Source organism: Leucoraja erinacea, chromosome 25 (assembly GCF_028641065.1).
Source record: "Leucoraja erinacea ecotype New England chromosome 25, Leri_hhj_1, whole genome shotgun sequence".
Taxonomy (NCBI): Eukaryota; Metazoa; Chordata; class Chondrichthyes; order Rajiformes; family Rajidae; genus Leucoraja; species Leucoraja erinaceus.
Genome location: NC_073401.1, coordinates 28,223,536 through 28,240,764, shown reverse-complemented (window position 1 = coordinate 28,240,764; position 17,229 = coordinate 28,223,536). Strand labels below are relative to the sequence as shown.

The 17,229-nt window shown below is 50.7% G+C and overlaps 1 protein-coding gene across 1 annotated transcript in view; it reads left to right on the top strand.

Moving 5' to 3' along the window:
• The first annotated feature begins 1,568 nt into the window (after nt 1-1,568).
• sgsm1a (small G protein signaling modulator 1a) overlaps nt 1,569-17,229 on the top strand; it is a 45,796-nt gene continuing 30,135 nt past the window's right edge. The window contains exons 1-4 of the mRNA XM_055655666.1: nt 1,569-1,608; nt 11,589-11,664; nt 14,918-15,080; nt 16,366-16,518. Of these exons, the coding sequence (XP_055511641.1) occupies nt 1,573-1,608; nt 11,589-11,664; nt 14,918-15,080; nt 16,366-16,518 (428 nt within the window). The 5' untranslated portion in view covers nt 1,569-1,572. The remainder of the gene's footprint in view (nt 1,609-11,588; nt 11,665-14,917; nt 15,081-16,365; nt 16,519-17,229) is intronic.

Genomic DNA, 17,229 nt, shown 5'->3' with positions numbered 1-17,229 from the left:
GCCCAAGTGGGACAGGCCCTTTACTGTCTCCGACTACATTCTACCTCTGTACCGCCCACTCCCGACATCAGTCTGAAGAAGGGCCTCGAACCGAAACATCACGCATTTCTTCCCTCCAGAGATTCAGATTCAGATTCAGATTCAATTTTAATTGTCATTGTCAGTGTACAGTACAGAGACAACGGAATGCATTTAGCATCTCCCTTGAAGAGCGACATAGCAAACGATTTGAATAAATAATAATAAGTGTCCGGGGGGGGGGTGGTGATTGGCAGTCACCGAGGTACGTTGTTGAGTAGAGTGACAGCCGCCGGGAAAAAGCTGTTCCTCGACCTGCTGGTTCAGCAATGTAGAGACCTGTAGCGCCTCCCGGATGGTAGGAGGGTAAACAGTCCATGGTTGGGGTGAGAGCAGTCCTTGGCGATGCTGAGCGCCTTCCGCAGACAGCGCTTGCTTTGGACAGACTCAATGGAGGGGAGCGAAGAACCGGTGATGCGTTGGGCAATTTTCACCACCCTCTGCAATGCCTTCCGGTCGGAGACAGAGCAGTTGCCATACCATACTGTGATGCAGTTGGTAAGGATGCTCTCGATGGTGCAGCGGTAGAAGTTCACCAGGATCTGAGGAGACAGATGGACCTTCTTCAGTCTCCTCAGGAAGAAGAGACGCTGATGAGCCTACTTGATCAGAGTAGAGGTATTGTGGGTCCAAGAGAGGTCATCGGAGATGTTGACTCCCAGGAACCTGAAGCTAGAAACACGTTCCACCTCCGTCCCGTTAATGTGGATGGGGGTGTGCGTGCCGCCTCTGGACTTCCTGAAGTCTACAATGAGTTCCTTGGTCTTCTTGGAGTTAAGATGCTGCCTGTCCTGCTGAGTTACTCCAGTATTTTGCGTCTATCTTCGATTTAAACCAGCATCTGCAGTTCTTTCCTATACATTGTGTGTGGTGTGTGTGGTTTTATATGCAATATGGTTTTTATTTATGTAATAGTATTATCTGCTCTGTTTAGGGGATAGCATGCAAAATGAAGCTTATCACTCTGGCAGGGTGCAAGGTGATGATTCAAACCTGCAATCATAAATGACTGCATCGTTTTAATTGAGGAAACTGAACTGCAGCGTGAGCAAGGCCAGTAAGAGGGAGAGAGTGCTTCAGCTGGGAAGACGGCGGAGCGGGTGATGTGCCTTTAAATCTGGGCTGCCTGGTGTCCGCCCGTCAATCACAGGCGCCGGCTGGAACGTTGCCCGGAGGCGCTGACGTCACGGAGGGAGGGGGCAGCTGTCAATCAGGCGATCCGGGGCTGCATCTTCTGCAAAGAGCCGGCGTTGCAAACAGTGGCCGGATCATCATCATCATGGCAGGTAAGTGAGGGGCAAAATAAAAAACACGGGCGCCTTTTGCATCAATGCAACAACGGAGCTCTCTCTCCCCACTCCCACCCAAAAAATGCATCCTATTTGCCCGCCGTGCTTTATTTTTTTGATGCATGCATTTATTTTTGATTGCATATTTTGCAAAAAAAAAACATATTTTTTTTGTTTCCTTCCCCCTGTTGCAATAGATGCAGAGATGCGTCAGAGGTTGTTGCGCACAGTCAAGAAGGAGGTAAGAAGAAGAAGGGTTTGTGTACATTGCAATGAAATGTGGAGAGTTGCTAGCTCGCTGCAGCGTGTTGGCCGTGCACAGCAGCTAAAAACGCAAGCACATCTCCCATTACAAACGTGGATGTGTGTCTCCCTGCAAAACTCACCCACTGACAAGGAGTAGGACCGTTGCTGTCGTCCATCCATGAAACAACTGCCCCCCCCCCCCCCCCCTTTATTAATGTCACTAATTTGGGAGATAATTGTTTCTCTCAGTTCAGACATTGCAAACCCACCTTGCCCCGTGCATTTGCAATCTGTAGGTGCTATTGGCATGTAGAGTGCAATACGTGTCTGACCAATCGATTCTCAATTTGATCATATTTATCAAATTAAAAAGGAATAACAAGCCTTACAGATCTCACCGGGTTCTTGCAAAGAATCTCGAGTTTGCATTTAAAGATGGAGAGGTTGTCTGGAAATAAAACATTGTTTCTACTTTATTTTTTTAATCTCTGTTCTCTGCGGTGCGAGTTGAAAGATTTACAGAGGCAATTGTCATTTACTCAGAGAGAGTGTATGGGCAGCAGGGATTTGTGAGATTTTTTAATGTGTAAGCCCTTGGTTTTATTGTTGTGATGGAAAATATTGCAGAGTTTGTATTGGGCGTGATGTTTAAAGAGATCGCAAAGGCCAACATTTTCATTTTGTTGGTGAATTTCAATTGTTTGACAAGGACAACATTAACTGTTGCCATTAAAGACTGTCACAGCGTGGAAACAGGCCCTTCGGCCCAACTTGCCCACGCCAGCCAACATGCCCCATCTACACTAGTCCCACCTGCCCGCGTTTGGCCAATATCCCTCGAAACCTGTCCTATCCAAAGCAAAGGTACAAAAAGCTTTTCACATGACCATGAACTAAGCTGATTGTCTAATTATCTGATCATCTAATTAATTACGAACTGATCTATTGATTTAAAAACTGATTATCTGATCATCTAATTACCTGTCCAAATGTTTTCTAAATGTTTTAAACTAATCCCAGCTGCCTGCGTTTGGCCCATATCCCTCTAAATCTGTCTAAATGTTTCTTAAACGTTGCGATAGTCCCAGCCTCAACTACCTCCTCCAGCAGCTCGTTCCATACACCCACCACCCTTTGTGTGAAAAAAACAGTTGCCCCGTGGGTTCCCTCTCACCTTAAACCTATGTCCCCTTGTTCTTGAATCCCCTGCTCTGGGTAAAAGATTCTCTGCAATTACCCGATCTATACCGCTCATGATTTTGTACACCGCTACTCATCCCATTGTGTTCCAAGGATTAGAGGTAGTCCCAGCCTGCTGGGCGTTTCCTTGTAGCTCACCCTGAGTCTGGGCAAAATCTTCGCAATTCTTCTCTGAACCCTTCCCTGCAGCCGCATCTTCGGTCCAGGAATGAAAGGAGCGCGTGGATGCAAGTGTGAGTTAAGGGTTTTGGGGTTAGAGGATGCAGGCCAAGGGTGTGAAGTGGGGTACAGATCAGGGAGCTTATCGCACGCTCTCGAAACTCAGATAATTTGGGCGTCGCAGTGGCACAGCAGACAAGTTGCTGCCTTTCAGCGCCAGAGACCCAGGTTCGATCTTGACAATGGGCGCTGTCTGTACGTTCTCCCCGTGACCTGCGTGGGTTTTCTCAGAGATATGCGGTTTCCTCCCACGCTCCAAAGACGTGCAGGTTTGTCGGTTAATTGGCTTGGTGTAATTGTAAATTGTCCCTGGTGTGTGTAGGATATAGTGCCAATCGCTGGTCGGTGCGGACTCAGTGGGCCAAAGGGCCTGTTTCCGTGCTGTATTTCTAAACTAAAATTGCCCAACCCCCCCCCCCATATCTTTCTGATTGTGCTATCTCGTGTGATATAATTCTTCGATGAAATATCATCAATGTACGTTATGCATGTGACATCTGCTTGTTTAAAATTTTGAAATGATAGGAGCAGAATTAGGCCATTCGGCCCATGAAGTCTACTCCGCCGTTCAATCATGGCTGATCTCTATCTCTCCCCCCCCCCCCCCCCCTGAAACCTGTCCTATCCAAAACAAAGGTACAAAAAGCTTTTCACATGACCATGAACTAAGCTAATTGTCTAATTATCTGATCATCTAATTAATTACGAACTGATCTATTGATTTAAAAACTGATTATCTGATCATCTAATTACCATAACCCCATTCTCCTGCCTTCTCCCCGTAGCCCCTGTCAGTTATATAATGAGACATGCGGTGGTACTTTAGAGATGCAGTGCGGAAACAGGCCCTTCGGCCCACCGAGCCTGCGCCGACCAGCGTCCTATCCCACACCCTAGGGATCATTTCCACTTTACAGAAGCCAATTAGCCTACAAACCTGCACGTCTTTGGAGTGTGGGAGGAAACCGGAGCACCCGGAGAAAACCCACGCAGGTCACGGAGAGAATTTGCAAACCCCACATAGATACCACTGGAGGTCAGGATTGAACTCAGTACCCTGGCGCCCAAGCATTAATTTTACGCAGTCTCACTGGCAAGACAAATGGAAGTAAATTTGATGCAGAACGCAACATTGTGAATGTTTACAAATGCTAGTAGCGACTATGTGGATGAGAGTAAATGGTTTCGGGGGGGATTGTGTAAAGAAAACCTCACTGCTGCCTGAAGAAGGGTCCCGACCTGAAACGTCACCTATCCACGTTCACCAGAGATGCTGCCTGACCCGCTGAGTTGCTCCAGCATTTTGTGTCTCTTCCACTGTTGTCTGGCAGTGTTTGTTCTGAAGGCAGACAGAAAACGCTGGAGTAACTCAGCGGGACAGGCAGCATCTCTGGAGAGAAGGTTGATGTTTTGGGTCGACACCCTTCTTCAGACTGTGAGTCAGGGGAGGGGGAGCCTGGAGATATGTGGAAGGATAAGGTGAGAAAACGACAGATCCAAGCAGACGATGATCAAGGAAATGTCAAATGGATCATTGTTGGCTGAGGGGAAGGTGACAACGAGGCGTACAAACAGTAAAATTAATCAGGAGGGCAGTGAAACAGTCGGAGAACTCGGGTGGGGGAGGGATGGAGAGAGATGGAAAACAAGGGTTACTTGAAGGTGGAGAGGGGTGGATGATTGCAACCTTCATGTGGTCCGCCCTGTTTCGACTAATGCAATCAACTCAAACGGAAGATCAAATAGAACAAGTTATCCAACAACTTTAGGCTGTGCACGCCACACGAAAGAAGAAGAAGAACTTGGAGAATGTAATGGGTTGTAACTCCAGCATTTTGTGTCTATCTTCGGTGTAAACCAGCATCTGCAGTTCCTTCCTGCACATTTGTTCTGAAGGCCTTTGCATTCTCGTGAGAAGTTCATGGGGTTAAATTTGGAGAGTCGATTATATGAACTGGGCTTGGATTCCCTGGAGAGTCGAGGGTTATGGAGTCATTTAATTGAATCTTTACATTGGATTTGGCAATGAAATGATGATAAAAATCTGGCTTATCTGCTCTAATGGGGAGAGCTCAATGCAAGAAGACTTGACCTTAAAAATGAAAGCCCAGCCATTCAGGAGAAATCACTTGCACTCATGCGGTGTGGAAACAGGCCCTTCGGCCCAACTTGCCCATACCGGCCAACATGTCCCAGCTACACTAGTCCCACCTGCCTGCGTTTGGCCCGTATCCCTCTAAACCTGCCCTATCCATGTACCTGTCTAACTGTTTCTTACACGTTGCGATAGATTAGTTACAGTGCGGAAACAGGCCCCTCGTCCTACCGAGTCCGCGCCGACCAGCGATCACCCCGTACACTGGTATTATCCTACACACTAGGGACAATTTACCCAAGCCAATTAACCCACAAACATGTACATCTTTGGAGTGTGGGGGGAAACCGGAGCACCCGGAGAAAACCCTCGCGGGTGGAGGAGAGAGCGTACTGTACACACAGCACCCGTTGTCTGGATCGAACCCGGGTCCCTGGCGCTGTGAGGCAGCAACTCTGCCGCTGCGCCACCGTGCCGCCCTGTATGCAGCCGCCATCTCGAACCCTCCCGCACGCAGCACTCAAACCGTTCATCAACGCCCTCTGGACCTTGGAAGAATTGAAGGCATTGAGCAAGCGTTTCAGCACCTCCAGTGGGGGACAGCTCCCTGCTTCTGTCACCTCTTGTTGCTCCGAATTATTTTGTTTAGTTCGGAGAGACAGCGCGGAAACTGGGGCCTGTCGGGCGTCATTTACGCGTCACGAAGCACGACGCGCGGTGACGTAAGCAGTGACGCACGGTCGCACGCGGCACCCCAGGATTTTGGGATGTACAAAATCTTCGCCCGCCATCTGCGTGACACGCAAATGAAGAAGGACAGGCCCTTCACACTAACACTATCCTACACGTACTAGGGACAATTTACATTTATGCCAAGCCAATTAGCCTACAAACCTGTACGTCATGAATGAACCCCTGGTCTCTGGCGCTGTTAGCGCTGTCAGGCAGCAACTCTACCGCTGCGCCTCCGTGCAGCCCTATCGCTGAGGAAATGTCAGTCAGTTTAAGGACCTTTTTTTTAACAAAAATAAATGTATTCAATTATTAACAATAATAAAATTTACAATACAAACAGTAACAACCCACCCGCCATCATCATGCATAAATTCTCGGTACTAAATATGAAATAACTATATTATAATCTTGAGTAAGAAGGAAGTGCGTAGAAGGAATGGCCGCGGGACTGTGCGAGCGCACGCCGGGGGCTCTAACATCAAGACCCGGTGTGCGACCTCGCACCACCCGGCGTGGCTTTAATGGCCGCGGGACAATCGCCATCGCCAGCCGGGGGCTTTGACTTTGACTCTGACATCGGTGGGGGGGAGTGCAGTGGAGAGATAAGTTTTTTGGCCTTCCATCACAGCAATGTGATGGATGTTTATGTAAATTATGTTGTGTCTTGGGTCTATTTGTTTGTAATGTATGGCTGCAGAAACGTCATTTTGTTTGGACCTCAAGGGGTCCAAATGACAAATAAATTGAATCTAAAAATCTAAAAAATCTAAAAAAAATCAAGGGTTGTGTGTCCCAGTTGCTTGCATGGGAACTGGAGATGCTGGTTTACGAAAAGACACAAAGTGCTGGAGTAACTCGGCGGTTCAGGCAGCATCTCGGGGAGAAGATGGACAGGCGACGTTTTGAGTCGGGACCTTTCTTTGGGCTCTGTTGGCACGTTCTCCCCGTGACCGCGTGGGTTTTCTCCGGGTGCTCCGGTTTCTTCCCACATTCCAAAGACGTGCGGGTGTGCAGGGAGTGGATGAGATAATGGGATCACATGGAACTAGTGTGAACGGGTGATCGATGGGTGGCCTTGGTGGGCCGAAGGGCCAGATTCCATGCTGTATCTCTATGGACACTAAATTCTAGGCAGTGAAAGGCTTCAGCTCCTGTGATTTTGCTCCATTAGATGTGGCACTAAAATAAAAAGATAGCGGAGTCAGGGGATATGGGGAGAAGGCAGGAACGGGGTACTGATTGTGGATGATCAGCCATGATCACAGTGAATGGCGGTGCTGGCTCGAAGGGCCAAATGGCCTACTCCTGCACCTATTGTATATTGGCAGGGTGGCACAGTGGTAGAGTTGCTACCTCACAGCGCCAGAGACCCGGGCTCGATCCTGACCACGGGTGCTGTCTGTGTGGAGTTTGTACGTTCACCCCGTGACCTGCGTGGCTGGTCGGCACGGACCCGCTGGGCCGAAGGGCCGTGTTTCTGCGCTGTATCTCTAAACTCTAGGCATTCAGCTGGACTATGGCGTTGAGAGGCTGCTGGGTGTTGCCACGGCAACCAATTGAGGTTAGGCCCACAGGACGGGATAATGGAGGCCCTTGTGTCGGAGAAGTCAAAATACTGGAGATGCCATTTGTTTAAAAGCCATAAGTGTTTTTAAAAAAAAAAGCAGTTGCAACACAATCATCCACAGTTTGTCACGATTTGTTATTTGATTTAGTGTTTTTTTAAACCATTTCCGGATTCCTCTGCTTACAACGTGCAGAGATACAGCGAGGAAACAGGCCCTTCGGCCCACCGGGTCCGCGCTGACCAGTGAACCCCGCACACTAACACTATCCCACACACACTGGGGACAATGTGGGAGGAAACCGAATATCCCGGAGAAAACCCACGCAGGTCACGGGGAGAACGTGCAAACTCCGACCAGACAGAGGGCCACGGTGGCACAGCGGTAGAGTTTTTGCCTTGCATCGAATGCAGCTCCGGTGGCCCACGTTCGATCCCGACTACGGGTGCTGTCTGTACGGAGTTTGTACGTTCTCCCCGTGGCCTGCGTGGGTTTTCTCTGAGCTCTTTGGTTTCCTCCCGCACTCCAAAGACGTGCAGGTTTGATGGTTAATTGGCTCGGTGTAAATGTAAAAATTGTCCCTAGTGTGTGTAGGATAGTGTTAGTGTGCGGGGATCGCTGGCCGGCGCGGACCCGGTGGGCCGAAGGGCCTGTTTCCGCGCTGTATCTCTAAACTGAATTAAACTAAACTAAACGACAGCACCCGTAGTTGGGATCGAACCCGGGACTCTGGTGCTGTGAGCAGCTGAAAGGCAGCAACTCTACTGCTGCGCCACCGTTCCTTAGAACATTCTAGTTGTTGAAAGAAGGGCAGTGGATGCTGTGGGTCAGGGGCAGGGCTTACAATTGGATGTTTTGTGTTCAGTTTTGGTCACCACTGCTAAAAACCGAACAGGAAAGATGTCGTCAAGCTGGAAAAGGGCGCAGAGAAGATTTACGGGGGGATGAGTGTGAGTCTAGTTTGTTGTCACCCGCATCAGGGGGCTGTGGAAAGCTTTTTGTTGGGTGCTCGCCACTCAGCGAAACATAGAAATTAGGTGCAGGAGTAGGCCATTCGGCCCTTCGAGCCTGCACCGCCAGTCAATATGATCATGGCTGATCATCCAACTCAGTATCCCGTACCTGCCTTCTCTCCATACCCCCTGATCCCCTTAGCCACAAGGGCCACAAGGAACGACAATACACGGTTTCAATCGAGCCATTTACAGTGGGCAGGTACATGATAAAGAGAATAATGGGAATAGTAAGGTCTGAAGGAGGGTCTCGACCCGAAAAAGTCGCCCATTCCTTCTCTCCAAAGACACTGCCTCACCCGCTGAGTTACTCCAGCATTTTGTGTCTACCAACGTGAATAGAAACATAGAAACATAGACAATAGGTGCAGGAGTAGGCCATTCGGCCCTTCGAGCCAGTGCCGTTCAAAGCCCTTCAATACGATCATGGCTAATCATCCACAATCAGCACCCCGTTCCTGCCTTCTCCCCACATCCCTTGATTCCATTAAACAGCAGACATAGGTTCAAGGTGAAGGGAGGAAAGATTTAATAGGAAACTGAGAGACAGGGTTTTCACACAAATGGTGGTGGGTGAATGGAACGAGCTGCCAGCGGAGGTAGTTGGGGCCAGGCACTATCACAACATTTAAAATATATTTGGACAGGTACATGGATAGGACAGGTCTGTGGAATTCTCTGCCTCAGAGGGCGGTGGAGGCAGGTTCTCTGGATGCTTTCAAGAGAGAGCTAGATAGGGCTGTTAAAGATAGTGGAGTCAGGGGATATGGGGAGAAGGCAGGAACGGGGTACTGATTGGGGATGATCAGCCATGATCATTTTGAATGGCGGTGCTGGCTCGAAGGGCCAAATGGCCTACTCCTACACCTATTGTCTATTGTCTATTGACAGGTTTGGGGGGGGGATATGGGCCAAACGCAGGTACGTGGGACTAGCGTAGATGGGACATGTTGGTTGGCGTGGGCAAGTTGGGCCGAAGGACCCGTTTCCACGCTGTATCACTCTGTCGCTGTGACTCCATGTGAATTTTTGCAGGGACTTGCAGAGATTCAACCGAATCTTCCAAGTTTATTTTAGTGTCGAAAGCCTGAATCAATGTGCAATTAGCTGATAATTAATCTGTGAATGTGAGAATGGATGGGGGAAGTCGTTAGACTGGGAACTGCGACAATGAATATGGAGGCGGTTTCCACAGTTAGTTCTTGTAAACCCACGGAAAAAAACATTTTCTTATCGTTTCATGTGCCAGAGAGAAAAGCTGAATGGTTGAAACTTCACCGGAGGCCAGAATAAGATGACAGATTGAAAGAATCAAAGGTGTTTTGGGGGCGGTGCTGGCTGGAAGGGCCGAATGGCCTACTCCTGCACCTATTGTCTATTGGCTCGGTGGCACACTGGTAGAGTTGCCACCTCATAGCGCCGGAGACCCGTGTTCCATCCTGACCGCGGGCACTGTCTTGATGGAGTTTGTACCTTCTCCCCGTGACCTGCGTGGGTTTTCCCCGAGTGCTCAGGTTTCCTCCCACACTCCAAAAACAATAGACAATAGGTGCAGGAGGAGGCCGTTTGGCCCTTCGAGCCAGCACCGCCATTCAATGTGATCATGGCTGATCATCCCCAATCACTACCCCGTTCCTGCCTTCTCCCCATATCCCCTGACTCCGCTATCTTTAAGAGCCCTATCTAGCTCTCTCTTGAAAGCATCCAGAAATCCGGCCTCCACCGCCCTCTGAGGCAGAGAATTCCACACGCTCACCACTCCCTGTGAGAAAAAGTGTTTCCTCGTCTCCGTTTTCTAAATGGCTTACCCTTATTCTTAAACTGTGGCCCCTGGTTCTGGACTCCCCCCAACATCGGGAACATGTTTCCTGCCTCTAGCGTGTCCAAGCCCTTAACAATCTTATATGTTTCAATGAGATCCCCTCTCATCCTTCTAAACTCCAGAGTGTACAAGCACAGCCGCTCCATTCTCTCAGCGTGTGACAGTCCCGCCATCCCGGGAATGAACCTTGTCCAGGTTTGTCGGTTAATTGTCTGCATTGTAATTGTAAATTGTGTGTGGTGTGTGTGTGTGTGTGTGTGTGTGTGTGTGTGTGTGTGTGTGTGTGTGTGTGTGTGTGTGTGTGTGTGTGTGTGTGTGTGTGTGTGTGTGTGTGTGTGTGTGTGTGTGTGTGTGTGTGTGTGAGACTGTGTGTGTGTGTGTGTGTAGGGTAGTGTTGGTGTTTGGGGATCGCTGGTCAGCACGGGCTCGGTGGGCCGAAGGGCCTGTTTCCGTGCTGTATCTACAAAACTCAAAGCAAACACTGTTGGGCGCAGAGTTGGGATGAGTTGAGGCTTATCCAGATGGCCTTTCTTTATCAGCATCCAGCCCACAAGCAGACGTTGCTTGCTGGAATAATGAATGTAATTGTGGATGTTTGATCGAGCTCAGCTGCTCGCAGTTGTCGGATGTCTGTGGAGAAATAAATGGCTTTGGAGTTGATGTCGGGGTGGTTCAACTGCTGGCACGGTGCCCTGTTCGGTGACTGCACCGATAAACGGCATCCAAGAGAGAGAGAGAGAGAGATTCAGGAGCAGGTTCTCTGCCTCAGAGGGCGGTGGAGGCAGGTTCTCTGGATATTTTCAAGAGAGAGCTAGATAGGGCTCTTACTCTTAGAGATAGCGGAGTCAGGGGGAGAAGGCAGGAACGGGGGTACTGATTGTGGATGATCAGCCACGATCAGATTGAATGGCGGTGCTGGCTCGAAGGGCCGAATGGCCTACTCCTGTATCTGTTGCCTATTGTCATTTGTCCCAAACAGAACAATGAAATTCTTACTAGCGGTGGCACAACAGCCATCTCTGTGTCCCGTGGGCGCCTCCTGCTGGAGACCTTGACGGGGCTGGAGGCATCCCCCGTGTTCACACTCATACTGACCCCTTACTCCTCCCGGTCCCGGGGTTCGTCGAGCCTTTCGGACCCCCGGCTGGGTTCCTGGTTCCGCGGTCCGTCGGGCCCTTGGGTCCCCCAGGGCAGGTTCCCGCGTTTCCGTCGAGCCTCCGGGTGTGTTCCCAGTCCCGTCGTCTGCCGAGCCTTCGTTTGGAAACTTTCTCTGGAGCGTTTGGAATCGATGTTGATGTTGATGCCGCCTCTTTGCTGTCCGTGCAGGTGAAGCAGATTATGGAGGAGGCGGTGACCAGGAAGTTCGTGCACGAGGACAGCAGCCATATTATCTCCTTCTGTGGTAAGTTCCCTGCGCCTTGTGTGGCCATTTCAGCGATTGCTTTTGCAAATAGCTCGGAATAAGAGAGGGCCTGGTGAAGGGCGGCCCAGCGGTAGAGTCACTTCCTCACAAGTTCGATCCCAACTACGGGTGCTGTCTGTACGGAGTTTGCACGTTCTCCCCGTGGCCTGTGTGGGTTTTCTCCGAGCTCTTCGGTTTCCTCCCACACTCCAAAGACGTGCAGGTTTGTCGGTAGATTCAGATTCAGATTCAGATTCAGATTCAATTTTAATTGTCATTGTCAGTGTACAGTACAGAGACAACGAAATGCATTTAGCATCTCCCTTGAAGAGCGACATAGCAAACGATTTGAATAAATAATAATAAGTTTTCGGGGGAGGGGGCGGTGGGAAACAGGCCCTTCGGCCCACCGAGGTACCAGCGATCCCCGCACAGTAGAGTGACACCCCGCCGGAATTTACATTTACACCGAGCCAATCAACCCACGAACCTGCACGTCTTTGTGGAGTGTGGGAGGAAACCGAAGATCTCGGAGAAAACCCACACAGGTCACCAGGAGAACGGACAAACTCCACACAGACAGCACCCGTAGTCAGGATCGAACCCGGGTCCCTGGTGCTGTGAGGCAGCAACTCCACCACCGTGCCGCCCCCGTCGAGATAATTTTGTGGAGGTTGATGTTCTGCCGATGGGAATATCTGGAACATCTCTATTTACTCAACAATCAATGAATAAGCTTCTGGCTGTCTGGCCTCCACTTTAATTAAAGATGAACGATATTGTAATTGAAGGATGTGTACTCGAGTAGCAATTTCCTCACACATCCTGTTTGTTAGAGGGCTGTACATACGCACCATCCCTTCCCTACCCTGCGATACCTGGAGTTCCTTTTTTACTTTAGTTCAGCGATTCAGCGCGGAAACAGGCCTTCGGCCCACCGAGTCCGTACCGACCAGCGATCCCCGCGCACTAGCACGGCCCTACACGCAATTTACATTTACACCAAGCCAATTAACCTACAAAGCCGCACGTCTTTGGAGTGTGGGAAGAAACCGGAGCTCCCGGAGAAAACCCACGGGCAGAACGTGCAAACTCCGTGCAGACAAGCACCCGTGGTCAGGATCGAACCCGGGTCCCTGGTGCTGTGAGGCAGCAACTCCACCACCGTGCCGACCTTTGTGGAGGTTGATGTTCTGCCGATGGGAATATCTGGAACATCTCTATTTACTCAACAATCAATGAATAAGCTTCTGGCTGTCTGGCCTCCACTTTAATTAAAGATGAACGATATTGTAATTGAAGGATGTGTACTCGAGTAGCAATTTCCTCACACATCCTGTTTGTTAGAGGGCTGTACATATCCACCATCCCTTCCCTACCCTGCGATACCTGGAGTTCCTATTTTAGTTTAGTTCAGCGATTCAGCGCGGAAACAGGCCCTTCGGCCCACCGAGTCCGTACCGACCAGCGATCCCCGCGCACTAGCACGGCCCTACACGCAATTTGCACTTTACAGAAGCCAATTAACCTACAAACCCGCACGTCTTTGGAGTGTGGGAAGAAACCGGAGCTCCCGGAGAAAACCCACAGGCAGAACGTTCTCCCCGCGACCCGTGCGGGTGTGTAGGTTAATTTGGCTCGGTATAAATGTAAAAATTGTCCCTAGTGGGTGTCGGTGTGTGCAGGGATCGCTGGTCGGAGCGGACCCGGTGGGCCGAAGGGCCTGTTTCCGTGCTGTGTCTCTACACCAAACTAAACCGGACTAAAGGGGTTGGGCCGGGAACGGCAGTCGGCAGCCGCTGGTAGGTTGGCGGAGGCGAGAGGGATATTGGGAGCCGAGTCTCTTTATCTGCGGCAGCTCAGGGCAGCGTGAACTGCTTATCCGGAGCTGTGGAGCCGGCGGTTGCCGCGGCAACGGAGCGGAAAGAGCTTCAGATAAATCCAAGAAGATTGCTCATCTAATTTCACTTGGAAATTCTCCTTTGCCTGTCGGGCCTGTTCATCAGATTGTTCCCCCAGGAATCATAACGCCACTTCTTACTCATCCCTCTCGATGGTTCTCTGGTGCTTTTACGATCACTCGCACGGCTCCACCCACGACCGCAGCCAATTGTGGACGCAGCCCAGACCGTCACGCAAACCAACCTCCCTTCCACTGACTCCATTGACTCCAGCTACACCTCACGCTGCCTCGGCAAGACCAGCAGCATCATCAAGGACCAATCTCACCCCCGGCCACTCCCTCTTCTCCCCTCTCCCATCGGGCAAAAGGTACAGAAGTGTGAAAACGAACGCACACACCTCCAGATTCAGGGACAGTTTCTTCCCAGCTGTTATCAGGCAACTGAACCATCCCACCACCAACTAGAGAGCGGTCCTGAACTACTATCTACCTCATTGGTGACCCTCGGACTATTCTTGATTGGACTTTGCTGGCTTTACCTTGCACTAAACCTTATTCCCTTATCCTGTATCTGTACACTGTGGACGGCTCGATTGTAATCACGTATTGTCTTTCCACTGACTGGATGGCACGCAACAGAAGCTTTTCACTGTACCTCGGTACACGTGACTGTAAACTGAACTGATCCAAACTGGTACGGTGCCTTGTCACATGTACCAAGGTACAGTGAAGTGAATTGTTGTACACAGTTCAGTACAAGCATCGCTACAACACAAGCACTGAGATACATCTTAGATAATCATCTCCGAGCGGCACGGTGGCGCCCCACGGCGCCAGAGACACGGGCTCAATCCACACGCCGCCATCGTATCTTCCTCCACCACCACCAGCGCATTCCAGGCACTCACCACCCTCTGCGTAAAGAAATACTCTCTCTCCCGCCCCCTCCCCTCACACCCCTTCCCACACCCCTTCTTTCTGCCCCTCTCTCTCCCCCCCTCGCTCCCCCCCCCCCCTCCCTCTCCCCCTCTTTCTCCTCCCTCTCCTCACTAAAAAAAAAAAAAAAAAAACTCTAAACCCCACTCCCTACCCCCCCCTCTCTCCCTCCCTCTCCTCCCCCTATCTCACCCCCCCTCTCTACCCCTCTCCCCCTCCCTCTCCCTCCCCCTCCCCCTCTCTCCTCACTCTAACCCCACTCTCTCCCCCCGTTTTCCCCGCCCCCCTCCCCCCTCACCCCCTCTCTCCCCTCCTCTCTCCCTCCCCCCCCTCCCCCCTCTCTCTCTTCCCCCTCTCTACCCCTCCCCCCCTCTCTCTCCCTCCACCCTCCCCCCCCCCCCCACTCTCCCCCAGCGGCGGTGGAAGCGTGCGTGCTGCACGGACTGCGGCGAAGAGCAGCGGGCTTTCTCCGCAGCAACAAGATCGCCGCGCTCTTCATGAAGGTGGCGAAGAGTTTCCCGTTGGCCGAGAGGCTGTGCCGCAAGGTGCAGGAGCTGGAGCAGGTCATCGAGAGCAGGTACGGTGAGCGGTCGGCATAGCGGCGGCGGCGGCCAGCCGGTTCAATCCCAAACACGGGCCACTGCGCACGTCTGCGGGCGGAGTTCGCACGTTCTCCCCGCGACCGCGTGGGTTTTCTCCGGCTGCTCCGGTTTCCCCTTACATCCCAAAGACGTGCGGGTTTGTTGGTGAATAGTCCCTGGTGTGTACGGTGAGAAATGGGATCACATGGAACCGGTGTTATTCCTCAAATTCCCAAATTTCCAGTAGAGATTCCATTGCTGCCTTGGTGGGAGCCAGGGAACACAAGTCTAAGACTAGAGGGGATGAGAGGGGATCTCATTGAAACATATAAGATTGTTAAGGGTTTGGACACGTTAGAGGCTGGAAACATGTTCCTGATGTTGGGCGAGTCCAGAACCAGGGGCCACAGTTTAAGAATAAGGGGTAAGCCATTTAGAACGGAGACGAGGAAACACTTTTTCACACAGATGATTGTGAATCTGTGGAATTCTCTGCCTCAGAGGGCGGTGGAGGCCGGTATTCTGGATACTTTCAAGAGAGAGCTAGATAGGGCTCTTAAAGATAGCGGAGTCAGGGGATATGGGGAGAAGGCAGAAACGGGGTACTGATTGTGGATGATCAGCCATGATCACATTGAATGGTGGTGCAGGCTCGAAGGGCCGAATGGCCTACTCCTACACCTATTGTCTATTGTTTATTGAGAGGGGATAGATTTAACAAGAACCTGAAGGGCCACTTCTTCACACATAGGGCAGTGGGTGTATGGAACGAGCTGCCAGAGGAGGTAGTCGACGCGGGGACTATAACAAAGTTTAAAACACATTTGGACAGGGTGGTGAATCTGTGGAATTCTTCGCCACAGACGGCGATGGAGGCCAAGACAGTGGATATTTTTACAGCAGTGATAGATAGATTCTTGATCAGTACGGGTGTCAGGGGTTATGGGGAGAAGGCAGGAGAATGGGGTTAGGAGGGAGAGATAGATCAGCCATGATTGAATGGTGGAGTAGACTAAACCCAAGTGATAGGAGCCATTCGGCCCATCAAGTCTACTCTGCCATTCAATCTATCCACTACCTAACCCCATTCTCCTGCCTTCTCCCCATAGCCCCTGACACCCGTACTAATCAAGAATCTATCTATCTCTGTCTGAAGCATGTCCATTGACTTGGCCTCTTCACTGGACCTTGTGTAAGGGAGTGAATCTCTCAGCGTGTGTTGCACACGTGACCACAACGGCTCCGTTGAAACCACGGGCTTGGCTCTCCCCCCCCCCACAGGAAGGCCCAAGGGTCAATCCCGCAGGAGAGTGTGCGGAGACCCCAGAAGATGCCCAACCTGCCGGCTCAGGCCCTCAAGCACCTGTGGATCCGCACCGCCCTCTTCGAGAAGGTTCTGGACAAGATCGTGCAACACCTGGCCGAGAACTGCAGGTGAGGGAGGGCTGCACCCGCCCCCAGATCCATGCCTTGTTTTGCTTCTCTCTCAGTGACTGAGAGTGAAGCCATTTTGGCCCCTCTACTCCATGCCAGCCCTTTCAGTGCAATATTACTCCCAAGTTAATGCTCCCTGTGTTCCCAATACTAATGTTCCCAATATTACTCCCAAGTTAATGCTCCCTGTGTTCCCAATACTAATGTTCCCAATATTACTCCCAAGTTAATGCTCCCTGTGTTCCCAATACTAATATTCCCAATATTACTCCCAAGTTAATGCCCCCTGTGTTCCCAATACTAATGTTCCCAATATTACTCCCAAGTTAATGCTCCCTGTGTTCCCAATACTAATGTTCTCAATATTACTCCCAAGTTAATGCTCCCTGTGTTCCCAATACTAATATTCCCAATATTACTCCCAAGTTAATGCCCCCTGTGTTCCCAATACTAATGTTCCCAATATTACTCCCAAGTTAATGCTCCCTGTGTTCCCAATACTAATGTTCTCAATATTACTCCCAAGTTAATGCTCCCTGTGTTCCCAGTACTAATGTTCCCAACATTACTCCCAACTTAATGCTCCCTGCGTTCCCAATAATAATGTTCCCAATATTACTCCTGTTAATGCTCTGTGTTCCCAATACTAATGTTCCCAATACTATTCCCAAGTTAATGATCTCCATCCCACCCCCTTCCCAGTTCTCCGAC